The 15116-nt window shown below is 36.4% G+C and overlaps 1 protein-coding gene across 5 annotated transcripts in view; it reads right to left on the bottom strand.

The window, feature by feature from the left end:
• Nucleotides 1-410: 410 nt before the first annotated feature.
• Nucleotides 411-15116, bottom strand: part of dbn1 (drebrin 1) — a 151766-nt gene continuing 137060 nt past the window's right edge. The window contains exons 5-15 of one of the 5 annotated variants that reach the window (XM_015058067.1): nt 12569-12712; nt 11933-12010; nt 9225-9376; nt 8779-8836; nt 8065-8115; nt 7710-7824; nt 6733-6861; nt 2889-3017; nt 1070-1563; nt 876-975; nt 411-572 (exon numbers count right to left, since the gene is read on the bottom strand). In XM_015058067.1, coding sequence (XP_014913553.1) covers nt 517-572; nt 876-975; nt 1070-1563; nt 2889-3017; nt 6733-6861; nt 7710-7824; nt 8065-8115; nt 8779-8836; nt 9225-9376; nt 11933-12010; nt 12569-12712 — 1506 coding nt within the window. In that variant the 3' untranslated portion in view covers nt 411-516. Of the gene's footprint in view, nt 573-875; nt 976-1069; nt 1564-2888; nt 3018-6732; nt 6862-7709; nt 7825-8058; nt 8116-8778; nt 8837-9224; nt 9377-11932; nt 12011-12568; nt 12713-15116 lie in introns of all 5 variants that reach the window. The other 4 variants (XM_015058066.1, XM_015058068.1, XM_015058071.1 and 1 more) reach the window with 4 other exon arrangements.

Here is a 15116-nt window from a genome sequence, read left to right as displayed (position 1 = left end):
CATGAAGGTGATGTCTAAATACATGATTAACAGAGCTGCGGAGGTGAATATGTTCAGGTATGAAGGAACGAGAAAAGAGGAGAGTGAAGATAAACATGGCAGCTGTTTTGATGCGCTGGAATTTTAATTTTTTTTTAGGTGTTATTAAAGCACTACAAACTAAGAGCGAGGGCCGCCGGCCGCACACTCAGCTTCATTGTCTCTAATGCAGTAGTGCCCTACGTGAAATAATCATGTCCACAAACAAAACCCCTCAATCCAGGCTAAAACATCTGCATAGAAAAAAAAAATCAAAATAAATAAACACAGAAAACAGATCAGATCTGAGCCTTTTCAACTCAATTGGTGGCTACTGTTTCCTCTAAAAGATTATATTGAAAGAGTTTTAATGCAAGACCTTTTGTTATTACTTTTTTTTTGTTTGTTTGCTCTTTTTTAGAAAAGAAAGAAATCTGTTTCTTCATGAAGCTCGGTTCCTACTTCCTCCGGGTACAACTGTGATGTCAGAGCAGCAGGTTAGTCATCGTCCTCGTCAACCACAGGATCCGTGTCCCAGCACGTGATGTCAATCTCTGAGTGGACACAAGAACAGAAGCTGGTTTTATTCTCTGCAGAAGACAAACTTCTGACAGACATGTAGCTGAGATTGAGATAGAAACAAGAAAGGACAAATGGGGTATAAGATAAGCCAAGAAACAGCTGGAGAACCTTGGAAACATAAAAAACAAGTGGCAGCTTCTGCAGATGCTTGTTTGATAAAGTGTCCACCCATCCATCCATCCATCCATAACATAGTTAATCATAACAAAATGCATGCTTTCACCACAATGCATCTCTTTTCAAACAGAAGCATTAAGATAAAAGACTGGCCAAACCTGGAGGCTTGTTATAAAACACAGGCGCTGGCTTAGCTGATGACTCCTCTGATTGGCCAAATTCTTCCTCCTGTGATTGGCTGAAATAGCCCTCACTTGCCTAAAAAAACAAACGAGAGGAAGGAAAAATAGATGACAAAGCATAATAATGACAAAAATTGTAGACAATCATCAGGAGCTTGAAGCCATCTGACCTGAGTTCCCTCTTTCAGCAGCGTCTCCCCATTGGTCATCAGCAGCTGCCCATCATCCGAATCCCGCCCCTCCCCAGAAGCGTGCTGCAGCGCATGCTGGTAGCTGAGGGTCATCTGGTCGGACCCCGTCACATCTACCAGACTGGTGGGGTCGTCTTCGGCGCTGGTGCCCGAGCAGAAACTCCCATCCATCATCTCGTCAAAGCTGAGAAGGGGCTGAGGTCTGCCGCTACCGGCAGCAATGCTGGGTGGGACGTCGTCATGGAGAACGTCACCGTCTCCCATCAGGTCAACTAGATTGGATGAATGGGTGGAGGGGATGGGGTTGACAGTGGGGGCAGAGCTGCTGTCCCACAGGTCAACCAGGTTGTCTGTCCCGGAGTCCCATGCAGAAACACCGGAGGGTTCACGGGCCTGCGGCGCGACGCTCTGCACAGGCTTGGTGGACGTCGACTCCTGGACGGGCCGTTTCTGTTCCTCCTTTGGCACCGAATCTGGAGGAAATAAAATCATAATTATTACTAGACAAAATATTCTTTTCCTCAACTGTTTTTATTTATTTTTTATTAATTACAGTTACACCATGTAAATAGTACATATTAGACCCAGAAAATATTGAATGTATCAAACATAAAATAAGTCTGAATCAGCCTTTCCCTTGGTTTTCAAAGTGGATAAGTAATTTTAAGGATCACTTTTTGAACACAAAAACCTTTATTCAGATTCAGATTCAGATTCAAAGTTTATTGTCATTATCAAAAAAAAAGGCAACAAAATTGTGTTTGGAGTACAACGCTAGCATAATGTGCATGACAAAGTAGAACTGGACTGTGCTCTTCCTTCATTCATAAATCTATCTATATAAAAAAAATACTAATAGAAAATTTCAGTTATATGGAATCATATATGGGTGATCTGTAACCACAACCTGTGAAGTCTCCCATGCTACATGTACATAAACAGAAATCTGATTATTTTCTCAGGAAAAAATACATATTTAATGTGCTGAATGGATGTATGGCCACTTATTGAAAAACAGAAAAAGAATGGAGTGATCTTCTGCTACAAAGATAGTCTACATAGCAAACTTGGACTAAGCTTCCTGTTGTCAGTCTAGTTTGGATTTGGTGAAAGCTCTCAGTATGAAGCCATGACAGAACCAGATTTTCCTTTAATTTTGGAAAATCTTGTAATATGTTTGTGTTTTTCTAAGTGTTTTATGATTTCATATCAGTTCTGTAAATCCTCTTAGTTCTAAAATATAATATTTAAAGTTGATGAAATCTTACATAACCTGCTGAGGCACTGGTAGCAGCTCTTCTTGTTTTAAGTTTAGCTTCAAACAAAAAAAGGGCATCCAAAGGTCGAACAAAAACAAATAAAAATTCAGTTGACAGTAGGAGTATTTTCTGGTTGTCATACATGCAAATTCTTATACATTTAAGTGAGTTTTGCGTTGAAATCTTGCAGGTTAAAGAGATCCCTAATCTGCTGTGTACTTCAGGATGAGCTGACAGGAAACTGTAAAGTAGAAGAAACCACATTGGGTAGATGTTCACATTTTGATAGATAAATTGTACACATGAAAGAATGCATAAAAAAGTTTAAAAATAATAATGTCTTCATTGCTGCTGTGGAAAAACAGTCTAGCCAGGTACAGTCAAGCTTTCTGTGTCATTTCCATTCTTTAAATAGTTTTCCTAATGGGACTCCATCTGAATAATTGAGCTCCAAACAGGACAGACGTTTCACTGGCTAAACCATCTTTGGCTAGGAGTAAATCTATGTGTCATTTCAGAATAAAGATGTTTCTTTGTACCCCACTCATCTTCTCTGTGGTCTTCCTCCTCCCTGTTAAAGTCCTCTTTGATTGGCGTAGTGACTATTTTAGGAATGGGCGAAATGGCGGCCATGTTGCGCTCTATGCTCACTTCATCATCATTGTCATCTGCAAAAAAAAACAAAAAAACAGACAAAAACAGATACACATAATTCACAGACCACTTTGTTTCCATGCAGTTTCCCATTGAGAAGTCAAGTTCTGATAAACATATTCAAATGAAGCATTTCTGAGCTGAATTAAACATGATGAAGCATGATAAAAGATTGGCTCCTCATTCGCAGAGGAACCTTATGTGATTCCTCCTTGATAATAAAGTGCCCCCAAGTTAGGGCAAACATCTATGGTGCTTTTTTATTCCTTATTAGGAAAAAGATTTTAGCTTTTGTTGCTTTATAATATTGCAAAAAATCCATAAGATTCAAGACTCAAAGCATTCAAGATTGAAAGCAACTAGATTTCCTCTATTGATTCTTGAAGATGTTTCACCTCTCATGCAAAATAATTCACCAGGTTTGAACAAGACTGGTGGTTCAAGAGGGTAATGAAAAACTATCAAGATTTCAATAAAAAAAGAGGTTGCCTCAGGTTAAATTTTTCTAATACCGACACTGCAGCCTGGACTTGTCATCTACAGCTTGAAACACATGACCAAAGCAACTTACATGTTGCTAGGTAACATGTCTGGATTATCAAAGTTCCGTCTTTTGAACACCTACACTGCAGTCTACGTTTGTCACTTACACTTAACCTAACACTGACAGTTCCAACACGTGACCAAAACAACTCACATACTATAGGAGACATTTCTGGATTGCCAAGTGACAACTGCACAAACATGGAACAGAACACACCATAGAACCAGTAATTACATGACTTTCACTTCCATTATTGATCTTAACAACTCCATTAGTGTATTTATTCTTGAAATAAACTATAAACTTAACAACTTCAACCCATGTGCAGAACTGATGAAAAGTTTTGGATGTGAGGTGAATCATCTTCATGAACAAAGAAGTCCAGTTGATTTTAAGTTAATCACTATTAAAAACACAATGTAAATAATCCTACAAATCATTGACAGGAATTAATTTCACCACCATACAGTTTTAATTGAATTTCAGTGTTCCTACACATTCCCCATACACATTAGACTTTTCCACGCTCAAATTTCCAAATTCTAAGAGTGTTTCTAAAATAAAAAAATAAACTTTACTACAATTTTTGAATCATTAGTCAAGCTTTCAATATGAAAAATGAAAAAAAGTAGGTGGTATCAGTTTTTTTATTATGATGTGTAGGAACCCTGACACCAACATCATCACAGTATCAGCTATCACACATTAAAACCAAGATGTTTCTCAGATGTTTCATCATTCATTGATGTCCAATGCACTCTAGTACCTGCTAACAAGAGTTCACCAACACAATGAACCGCTGATGAAGGAATACAATAAAATGGCAGAACATGTTCAGAAATAATAGGATAAATCTAATTAGATTAAAAAGTAAGATCTTGAGCTAATCAAATAAGTTTATGCTAAACCAAATCCAACCATGCCTTATTTACAAGTAATTAGGATGTTCTTCTTAATTTTTTCTTCATTTCACATTCTGACCTGGTAAATTATCTGCCATTTCATTAACTACATTATTGTTGTACATTTGTTGTAATGTTAAATGTGGAAAGTGCTCAACAGAAACTCTGTAGTCATAAGTTGAAAGATGACAAAAAACAATCACCATAGGGTCTTTATGTTGGCATTCACACAAAAATTACACGAACCTCCAAGGAAACCCACAAGTTCCACTGTCAACAAGCTGCAGATGACTGACAACATGATTTAAAATAAAAAAACTCACAGGTCAGGGTAAAAGGCAGCAGCAGGAATGGGTTTTAGAGGATGTGTTAGCAGAAAGGTGACAGAGTCCATAATCAGGTGCGCAAGATTAAAACAAAGAAACAAACAAAAAAAAATCAGAAAGTGAATAAAACATTGCAATTATTCTTCAAAATCAAACCAGAACCACCATCAAACAGAAACATTTATAGACTAGTTTAACATCAGACTGGACCACATCGAAAGCATGATGACGACATCCACTGAATCACAAAAATCTATAAATAAAGGATTTACAGCTCCAAAGGACGACTTAGTTTCCACTGAAGACATTATAGCTAAGAGGTTAGAACCAATTTAATTCAGTCAAGTTGTTTTCTGACCAAATAATTAGATAATTTGATCATAAATAATTTCATTCCAGAAGGAAAGAGCAGAAGGTGTTCCAAGGAAACATTTCATAGTTTTCCTCTGAGTCTCCAGTCAGTGGGAGCTTACCGACTCACTCATAGTCCAAGAGGTAACCAAACCAGATGCCTGAGCTACCTCAACTGGCTCCTTCTGATGTGGATTGAGAGGAGCCAGATCTACAGGATTCTCTTTTTGTTTCTAATCTCAACCTCCTTGCCTGTAAAATATCCTATTGTTGGTGCATCAGATTTAAGATTTGTTCATTTTTGCAGGATATAATTTTGAAACTAAGTCAGTGGTGTCCAAAAACATTTTGTCCTGTGGACTGAAAAAACATCTTTTGGGCGGCACAAAAAAAAAAAAAAAAAATTTCTTTCTGCTTACCACTGAAGTAAGCATGCAGTATTTAAATTAGTCAAATAAAAGTCAGATTTTATATTTCAAGGAAATAGACGCATAAATAATATCAGATCCAAAGCTTTCTAATGATTTTTTATATTTGCTCCGAAAGGAAAAATTGTCACTTTTCAGCAATGACAAATGATTTCATTCTTTAAAAAAAAACCCAAAACTTATTTTGTGTGGAAAAACATCAGACAATTGCACCTTACCAAGTCTAGAAAAATTCAAAACCGCTGGACAGATTGATCAACCTGCTTCTCCTATAACTTTGCAAATACATTGCCAACAATAAAAAAAACATTTAAATATTTTCTTATCAATGATGCATGAGACTGATTGGCCGCTTGCCACAATGCATTCTTTTGGGCACTGTGATTGGTCTACATTAAAAGCATAAGGGATGGTATTATGCTAGCCCAAATGTGAGATAATCCAAATTCCTAATATTTCAGAATATCTTTTCATAACTGATGTAATCATTTTGAAGATTCCTTATAATTGTTTTGCACTTTGATGTTTCATTTTTTTCAAATTATTCCAACAGATAATTGTAGTAATACTTACACAAAGATACAAGCGTGACCTTGAAAAACTTTTATTAGCAGTTAATATCTATAACAGCTTACAGTTTAAAAGTTTCCACAAACACTGGATTTAGTCACACCAATGTGTGGTTTCTAGTAAAATTCACCTGATTGATGTGTTTTTTTTATTTTTCCCAACAAGAAATTTAAAGAGAATAAAACAGCGTGATTAATTAAAGAATTAATACTTTGTTTTGTACCCAACAGTTTCCATTGTAATTAAGTAATAATTTTGCAATAGTTAAAAATAAAATGTCTTCATCTAAATCAACCGCCTGTGCTACGGGGGTGCTGCACCATATCAGTCTAGAGGCTGCAAATGGCCCTGCGCCACACTTTGGACACTCCTGGTCTAAATGATTCTCTCCCTGGTAGGTAAACATCTGGAAAAGCTCAAATTGATACATATTTGGGTTTCATTTGCAATTTAAAATATTTCCAAGCTTTTATTGATTTGTGTCTTGGAAACAAGAAGGTGCTATAATTACCTCCTGTTTTTATCTCATTTTGTCCTTAGTGCTAGGATAAAGGAGACTGAGGACAACAGTCTTTTTATTTCCTTTTTCTGGCTCCTGCTGTACCTACCGGCTGCAGCAGAGGGCTGCTTGCGTGCATGTGGCGGGGTGCGGAGGGGCGACACGCCCTGGGGAGGGGTGGCTGTACTGGGGCTGCTGGGACTGTGCTGCTGCTTCAAGAACGGGCTGTCCAAGCGGCCTGGTGGTCAGGGCAACACACAGTGGCCACACACACACAGTCCAACATGAGGACACAAACAAGAAAATGCGGACATGAAGCGACGGACCAGGTGTGACAAGACAAAAAGATGGCAGACAGGAAGGAGAAGAGGAAGAGGAAGTCAGGAGGTAAAAGGTTTGTCCAAGCCCAACAAGGAGAAAACCCAGAGTTGAGAGATTCAAATTAGACAGAAGTAAAGATGGACACAAAAAAGAAAAAGGATAGAAAAAAGGAGAAAAAGACAGAAAGAAAAGCGATTAGTGTAATGTACGGCATAAACACGACGACGACAGACAGGCAAAGCAGGAAAGTTTGACAGCTTCTGTGTGTGTGGATGTGTGGATATTAGATAGTATACGCATAGTTTATGCTGCCCTGCACTGCAAAAATGTTTGTCTAACTAACTAACTGAAATTCATATATTTAGATCTGATCAAGCAGGTTGTCGATGAGATCAAAGGGATTGTTTCATGTTGTTGATTCCGTCCGTCAAGCTGTTTACACTTCAGTGTAACGAAGACTTTACGTCAAAGGAAAGGAGCTGTATAGAAGTTTTGTACGGGCACATTCCTGTAAATTAGAATATCACCGTGAACTTTATTTATTTCAGTATTTCAATTTAAAAAATACACAGAGTGAAATATTTGGGTTTTTGTTTCTTTGATTTCTTGAACTATGGCCTTGGTCGAGTTTATTTTTATGATTTTTGGCTCACAGCCAAAAAAACCCTCAACATTTTCTCTGTTTCTCAAAAGTTTGACACATAACCTTTTCAAGATTGCATAATAGGTGACATTTAATGAAATGAGGGACAATAAAATGTTTACCGGTCCTGTGGATGGAGACGGGTGAGGTGTCCACGCTGATGGTCATTGCTCTCTCCTTCTGCTTGAAAAACTCTCTAGGGTTCCCAGATCGCTGGGCGATGATGGCCTTCGCCTCCTGGAAAAGTTAAAATGCAGAGAATAACCACAAGTGAGCAGTAAAACAAACCCACCAGGTAATGTTTCTTTGGACTAACTGCCTGCTAATGTTTTAAAGAAATCCAAGAGCTTTAAACTACAGCAGTGAAGATTATTCAGCTCAGTTTCTTTTAATGCTGTGAGATTTCATCTTCCCTCCTTTGAATGGATTTGCTGCTGCAATTTGTGAGCTCAGGTTTTTCATCAAACTGACCTCTACCTCAGACTCCTTCTTGTCCAGGTTCAGGTCCTCGATGCTCGGTTCAGACGCCTGGAAAAAACAAAAGAAGACATGCGTCTTTTTCATCAAATGTGAAATAAAGACAGGAACAAATACATACTATTACCAGTAGAGGTCAGTAGATCCCAAATAATGCTTTTTAGTGAGAGAGTCGACTGGAGGAAAATAAAAACCAAGAGAATCATTTTAAAGCTTAATTATGGCCTATTAGGCTTTAACCCAAGAAATTGAACTTAAAGTTAAAACACTGATCTGCGGTTATTTAAGTCAAAGTTTTTAAAGAAATAATGTTCATTAAAATTAACTAATTGTTTTATTTAATTCTAAAAGGAGTCAAAACCCTTCAGAACTTACACTCAGAAAGATGATTTTATTTAGTTTTATACAAATTTACTCTCAAGTTTATGACAAACTCCCCTCCATTTTCAACACATATATTTCTCTTTTCAAATAAACTTTCACAAATGTTTCAAACAAACATTGTGTTCCTAATTAGTCTCCATATTGGATGACTAATTTCAGTTGTAGATCAGAGTCTGAAACATGTAACTATTTGTCTTTTATTCTCTGGTTCAATAAGTCGTTTTTGATTTTCTAAATGCATAACTTGGACAAGGTAGTATCAAAAGATAACAAAGCCAATAACTGATGCAACCGTAAGTGATGATAATAAACTTATATGACAGGACTCACTATGGTGGTCTGGTTCCGCAGCCTCTCTCTGGCCTCCTCTTCCTCCTGCATCTTCTTCCTGTTCAGATAAAATAAATACAAATAAAAATGAATGCATTTAATAATAGTGTAAAGATTAGGTCTTTTCTACACCACCAAATCTGCACAAGACATATAAACAAAAAGAAAATCAAAAGTTAAAAACTAAACATTTTAATTTTGCACTACCACCTGAATGAATTTTATTCTTTAAAAGGTAATTTTTAAAGACGTAGCAGAAACAGTTTGTGTGTCATTGTTTTGAAGCTGATAATAGGACCTATGTTTTCAAATTTTTATTTATGATGATTTAGGAATCTTGAATGTTTTATTTATATTGCTATATTTCTTACAAATTCATTGAAAACATTATTCCCTGAAGCAGATTTGTTTCTGAAATGTGGAGAGGATGCTAGTTGGATGCCCACCTGTGCTCCTCGATCTGCCTCTCTCTCTCACGGTACCTCCTCTCTCTGTTCTCCTGCTCCTTCCTCTCCAGCTCCATCCGCTCCTCCTCGAAGCGCTGCCGCTCCTCCACTGCCTTCTTTCGCTCCTCCTCCTTCCTCATCTCCTCTTCACGCTGGAGAGCAGAGTGACCAGGATTTAAATAGTTTTTGCGTCATCATCACAGAGTTTTTGGACTAGTTCCTGCGGTAACGTTCTGTTTCTTGTTTTTTGGGATTCAGCAGGTGGAAGCAGAAAGAGCTGGCACCAAGTTTGCCACCAGTTTCCAATAATAACTGATATCAGAACAAATTTACTTTCAAAAGCCCAATGTTGTGATAAACTCAGAGATGTGATGCTTATAATTGAAGGAAGACCATTTAAACTTTAAATTTACCACCAAACCTGGCAGCTAAGCCTAAGAAATCTGTGTAAAATTAAGCAAATAAAGAAGAATGAAAGTCGTATTTGGAAAGCAGTATTTTTTAGGATTACTTTATTTTATATAATTTATAACATAGTTTATGTCATCCTAACCAAAATAGTTAGAAAATATTTGAAATTCTGTTTACTAACTCCTCACTGAGAGACCTCTTGTCTAAACCTAACCAGTAAGCCTAATATTATGCAAGATGGAAAACTCAGCTTCCCTGTCATTAATAAATTATGGTTTATTCTACGCCACAATGACTCAGCCACATGGAAAACTTTAGCTTTATTTTCTAAGTCTTAAAAAAGAGAAGCTGTTTGCTAATCCAAACCAAACCAAAGACAAATAAACTACACAATAGAGAAAAAGAAAACCTTTCTTAAAGTGAACCTATTATGCAAAATTCCCATTTTGCATGTTTGTATTTTCACTTAGGTCTCTACTGCTTCTAAAAACAGACCAAGAGCTTTAAAAAACCACCACGCTGTTCTTTGGCAATAAGTTAATAATATATGGTGTCTGGAAAATGTGCAGTTTCAAAAACCTTCTGAATGCAACAACACAAATCAACATGGACTGCCCCTAACCTTATAACCCCAGCTGAGCTCCACCTGTAACCTAGGAACCCAAGCTGAGCTCCAGCATGTTTAGTCAGCTACTTTACCACTGTATGCACTGGCTGCTGGAAAAGAAAATGTTCTGTTGACCTACCATTCAGAAACCCCTGATGAAAAACATTTAAAGTTATTTCTACCCTAAATCTCACCAAGTGGAGATGATACCAGCACGTAGCCAGTCAACCAAAGCATTGCTAATCATAACAAACATTAACTACTCTATGATATGAAATTTGATCTATTTGGCATTATATTACTTGTACAATCATTGAAAACAATGTTTTTCCAACAGCTTGGGCAAAAAGCTTCACTTAAAGTGCAGTAACTTGTTCTTTACTTTTTCTCTGCATCCACAATAAAAATATTAAATCTAAGAAACATAAAAACTAATCACCTCCTTTTTGATTAACAAAGATTTTTCTTCTGAATACATTTTTATGTTCAACTTTAAACTCTCTCTTTCATTTGAAGGGTACATTTGTTGAACAACCGGCGGCTTCATGATACATATTGTCATTTTGTATTTCATCTAAACTTGCCACCAGTAAAACAGCCGGAGGTTCGCCAACCAATGACTTTGATTCTCACCTCTTTTCAACACCAGCTTTACTGGGATTCACAAGAACTATTCTAGACTCATCAGGTAATAATAATAACAATAAAAAAATCACATCTGAAAAGCCAGCATAAGGTTTAATTTATTTTACAAAGGATTTTAATTTGACCATGTTTTATGATTTATAGTACTTTTAGCTGTTTATTAATGTTTTTAGCCTTATCATAACACCTACATTGACATTTTAACAGAAATGTTAAATTCAACTGTTAGCAATAGTTAGCTATTTTTAACTTGTTAGCTTAGCTTAGCAGTTACAGGTAACAACATTTTTTTTCTTACAGACTACTTTATCTAACTCTTATCAAACTATGCCAGAAAGCAGCTTAACAAAGAGCAGTGAATATACATTTACAAATTACTGCTTGGCATGTGTATGCTATTCTGTTAGCTACACGTGGCACCTTGGCTTAGCCTAGCACCTACAGATGAATTGTTTTGTTACAGAATTCAGAATTTCTTTTATTGTCATTTTGCAAGAAAGCACAACTAAGTAAAAAAAAATAGCAACTCTTGAAGCCAAGGCAATAAATAATTAAATAAATAAATGACGATCAGGTTTTAGATGCTTTAGCTGAGTTCAGGTCAACAAACTTGGAAAGAAGCAGTTTTTGTTAGCTAATTCAAAACTTATTGGACAGAAAAATGAACCCAAAGACAATAATAAAAAATATCAAATAGATTATTGAAGGAAGAAAATAAAAATGGTATCTCCAGGTTTCCATATCAGTCATTACAGATGTGACTCATCTGGTAAGAAAAAAACTGACACGCAGTCGACAAAAACAAAGAGAAAAAAAAAATCCTAAATTCACATTATGAAACCCCTACAGGCTTCAGGTCTTATCTCATGCCTAAAATATGTTTTGAAATGAAAAACTATGAGAAACATTCTCATTTTTTAAATAATCCTGTTATTACAATAAATAATAGGTATCACATGAAAATAAAAACAAGACTAAACTCTTTTCCTGTCATTTTCCTTTTGCATTTTTCTCCTCCTCTTCTTGTATTAGGTTCAGTGTGTACCTTGGCTTGTTCCCAAAACTCCTCTCTATTGATTTTCTTCATCTCCACCTCTGCATTAGTCTTCTGGTACACCGTGCCCTGCAACAGGAATGATGCACAGATACATATTTGTCAGCTAGTCATGTAATCAAAAAAGCAAATCAACGTTGCTCTCATTCTGATGTTGAGCAACAACATCAAAATGTTGTTGCTCAACAACATTCTGACATTTTTATTTTATATGATAAAATAAAATATCATATATTTTATGATATATGATAATGACCTTGATTCTCACCTCTTTTCAACAGCAGCTTTACTGGGATTCACAAGAACTATTCTAGACTCATCAGATAATAATAATAATAATAATAATAATAATAATAATAATAATAATAATAATAATAATAATAACAATCACATCTGTCAAATGTCAGGGTTTTATCATATAAAACCCTGACATTTATTCTTACATTTAAAGTAGAAGGTTTATATTTTAATTTCTTGATAACTCAAATTTATGAAAAGGTGTACAATATCAAGTGAATAAAAATAAAAGCTAAAGGAATAATTTAAAAAAAAAAAACTTTATTTTATTAAAAATGTCCAGACTAAAATAAATTCTGACTTGATTTTATGTTGTTCATGTTTATGTACCACATCTCCGTGCTCTTCATCTCTGGTTTTCAGGCGGTTCAGAACTGGGCTTGCCACCACTGCTGTCCCGTTAGTTAGCCGCTGACCAATGGCTGAGGGATCTATGTCATCCAGGCTGCTGGCATTGACGGTAACCTCCACACCCTGAAGTAAACAAAGATGAAAGAAGTTGGAAAAGAATTAATTTAGTTATTTTTAAATAAACAAGATATGGCATCAACAGTCTGTGTCTTTGCTGCTATTTATTTATATATAACCTTCTGCTAAATGTGAGAAATATTTCAAATTCTCTGCCTATTAATGATCAAACAAAAATATTGTAGTCCTGGGTATTCTTAACATTACTTCAAAAGTTATGAACTTGGATGCACAATTTAACAACCAGCTTTTCTGGTTATCTTCTTATGCAACACTTGCTTGGAAAGAAAACTAAGGCAACAATATCTAATTTAATTTACCAACTTAATTATTTTGCCATTAACAATTAAAGTAAATTTTTCTTTTGAAGGTAAATGTCAGAGTAAAGACTGGACTTAGGCGTATCAATATGACTTAATCAGGCTAACTGTTACTGAAGCAATAGCTACTTGGAGTCAAAATGAAGCTACCGGTGACTGAAGCAAGCATATTCTCAGAATAAAGCTAATAACTACTGAATATGACAGCTACAGAGGCTAGAAGCCTGCCCATCAATCACCCAGTCAAGACAACAGCTACTAAAGCTAACAGCTAGTGAAGCTAACAGCTGCTAAGAGTCAATCTAACAATAACTGAGCTAACAGCTACCTTGAGTCAAGCTATCAGCTACTGAAGCTAACAGCTACCTCAAGTCAAGCTATCAGCTACTGAAGCTAACAGCCACTCAAGCTAACAGCTACTGAGTCTCACTACTACTGAGGCTAACAGCTTCTTGGAATCAAGTTAGCTGAAGGTAACATCGTAAGCCAAGCTAACAGTAACTCCAGTTAACTGCTATTCAGAATTGGTCTAAATGGTTCACCTGGAAACCCCTAGTAATAAGTTAATCGCAACAATATATTTATTTGAGAGTACATTGTGAGCCTGTTGTAAAAAACAGTCTCATTATTTCCTTTTTTGATCACTAAAGAATTCCTGATCTGAATTGGAATGATGATGTTGAACATTGCTAAACCTTTGCTGCTTTCTGGGGCTACACTAACTGTATGAACCAAAAGATTCTACCACTGTATAGACATGATGGATGATGAGTGATTGCCTTGAACTGATGTTTCAAGATGATATGGCAGGCCGGTGGCTGAATACATGTAATGGTGTTAGCATGACAACGAAATTGAATTGCTTGAAGTAAAACAGATGTAACATTGGCCAAATTGAAGTGTAATTAAAATATATAAATAGCTTGCTCAAACTCCTAGATTTAAATTGGAGTTGTTTCAGAATACGAATCTTATCTTAAATGGTTACAGAAAGGATACTGACTCAAAAAAGGAACTATCCTACCAAACACATAAGAGAGATATCAGGGCTGTTGGAAAGCTGCTGTCTAAATACATAGCAGAAAACTAGAATCTTCAAAGTTTTATACTGTATGTTTGCTAATTTTCCCATTTAACACAACCAATCATGTAAGATTACTCTTAGAATTTTTGGGGCTGCATGAAATTAATCTCAGCTCCTGCAGTGCCCTCTAAAGTGATAGAAACATAATATGTGCATTCCTAAAAGGGCTATTTAAAACCCTGTCTGTGCGATGAAGTTGGCTCTGTGTGGGAGAGAAAGCTGCCACTTAGAGTAATGACACTCCAACACACACTCAGCTCAGCTGCTAGAAAAAAAAATTATAAATAAAACATCACCTCTGCTTTAATCTCCATCTTTTTATCTGCTCTATAAATCCTAAAATACACTCAGCCAGGTGTGCAGGAGGGAAACAAATGCTTTGTATGTTTTCCTCCACACACAACTCAATCTCCATGCTCTCAGCACCAAGAGATTGCTTTAAAAAGAGATACAATTTGTCACACACACACTTGTTCCTCCTCTTTGATCCTCCTACAGGTTTTAATGTGATGAGGCTCCTTTCACTGCCAAAGGTTTGATTAAAACATTCAGGTTTTGTCCAAACAGGCTTGGATATTTTGCAGAAGAAAAATGTTCTGAATCCATCCAGATGGAAGCCATACGTTTGATGAAAAGAAAAGAAAAATCCAAAGCAGTTAATTGTTTGAGTTAAAATGGAAGAGAATGCCAGTGTAGCCTTCTCTGCACTGACTGAGTACTGGACCAACATTTTAATCTTTGAGTTAGCTTCCCTCACAGTCCGCCCAGTTCAGATATAAAGAAAACTCACCAACTGGTTGATTCACAAAACATCTGATGCCCTGCAACCTGCAGTTCAGGAGATGCAAGTAGCTCTTTTATATCCACCTTATTCCTAGCCCCCATGAGGCTTTACGTGATTTATGGGCGCGACTTCCGCTGTTAACTGGAACCGCCATTTGTTTACATGTTAGCAACTCGCTGACCGGCTTTCCACAGAGGTTTTAGGCTATAAAATATGTGGGAA

This window comes from Poecilia latipinna, unplaced genomic scaffold (assembly GCF_001443285.1).
Source record: "Poecilia latipinna isolate Pla-1442-1.1 unplaced genomic scaffold, P_latipinna-1.0 Scaffold1514, whole genome shotgun sequence".
NCBI lineage: Eukaryota > Metazoa > Chordata > Actinopteri > Cyprinodontiformes > Poeciliidae > Poecilia > Poecilia latipinna.
The sequence above is the reverse complement of the archived record's forward strand: the minus strand, read 5'-3'. Positions and strand labels throughout refer to the sequence as shown.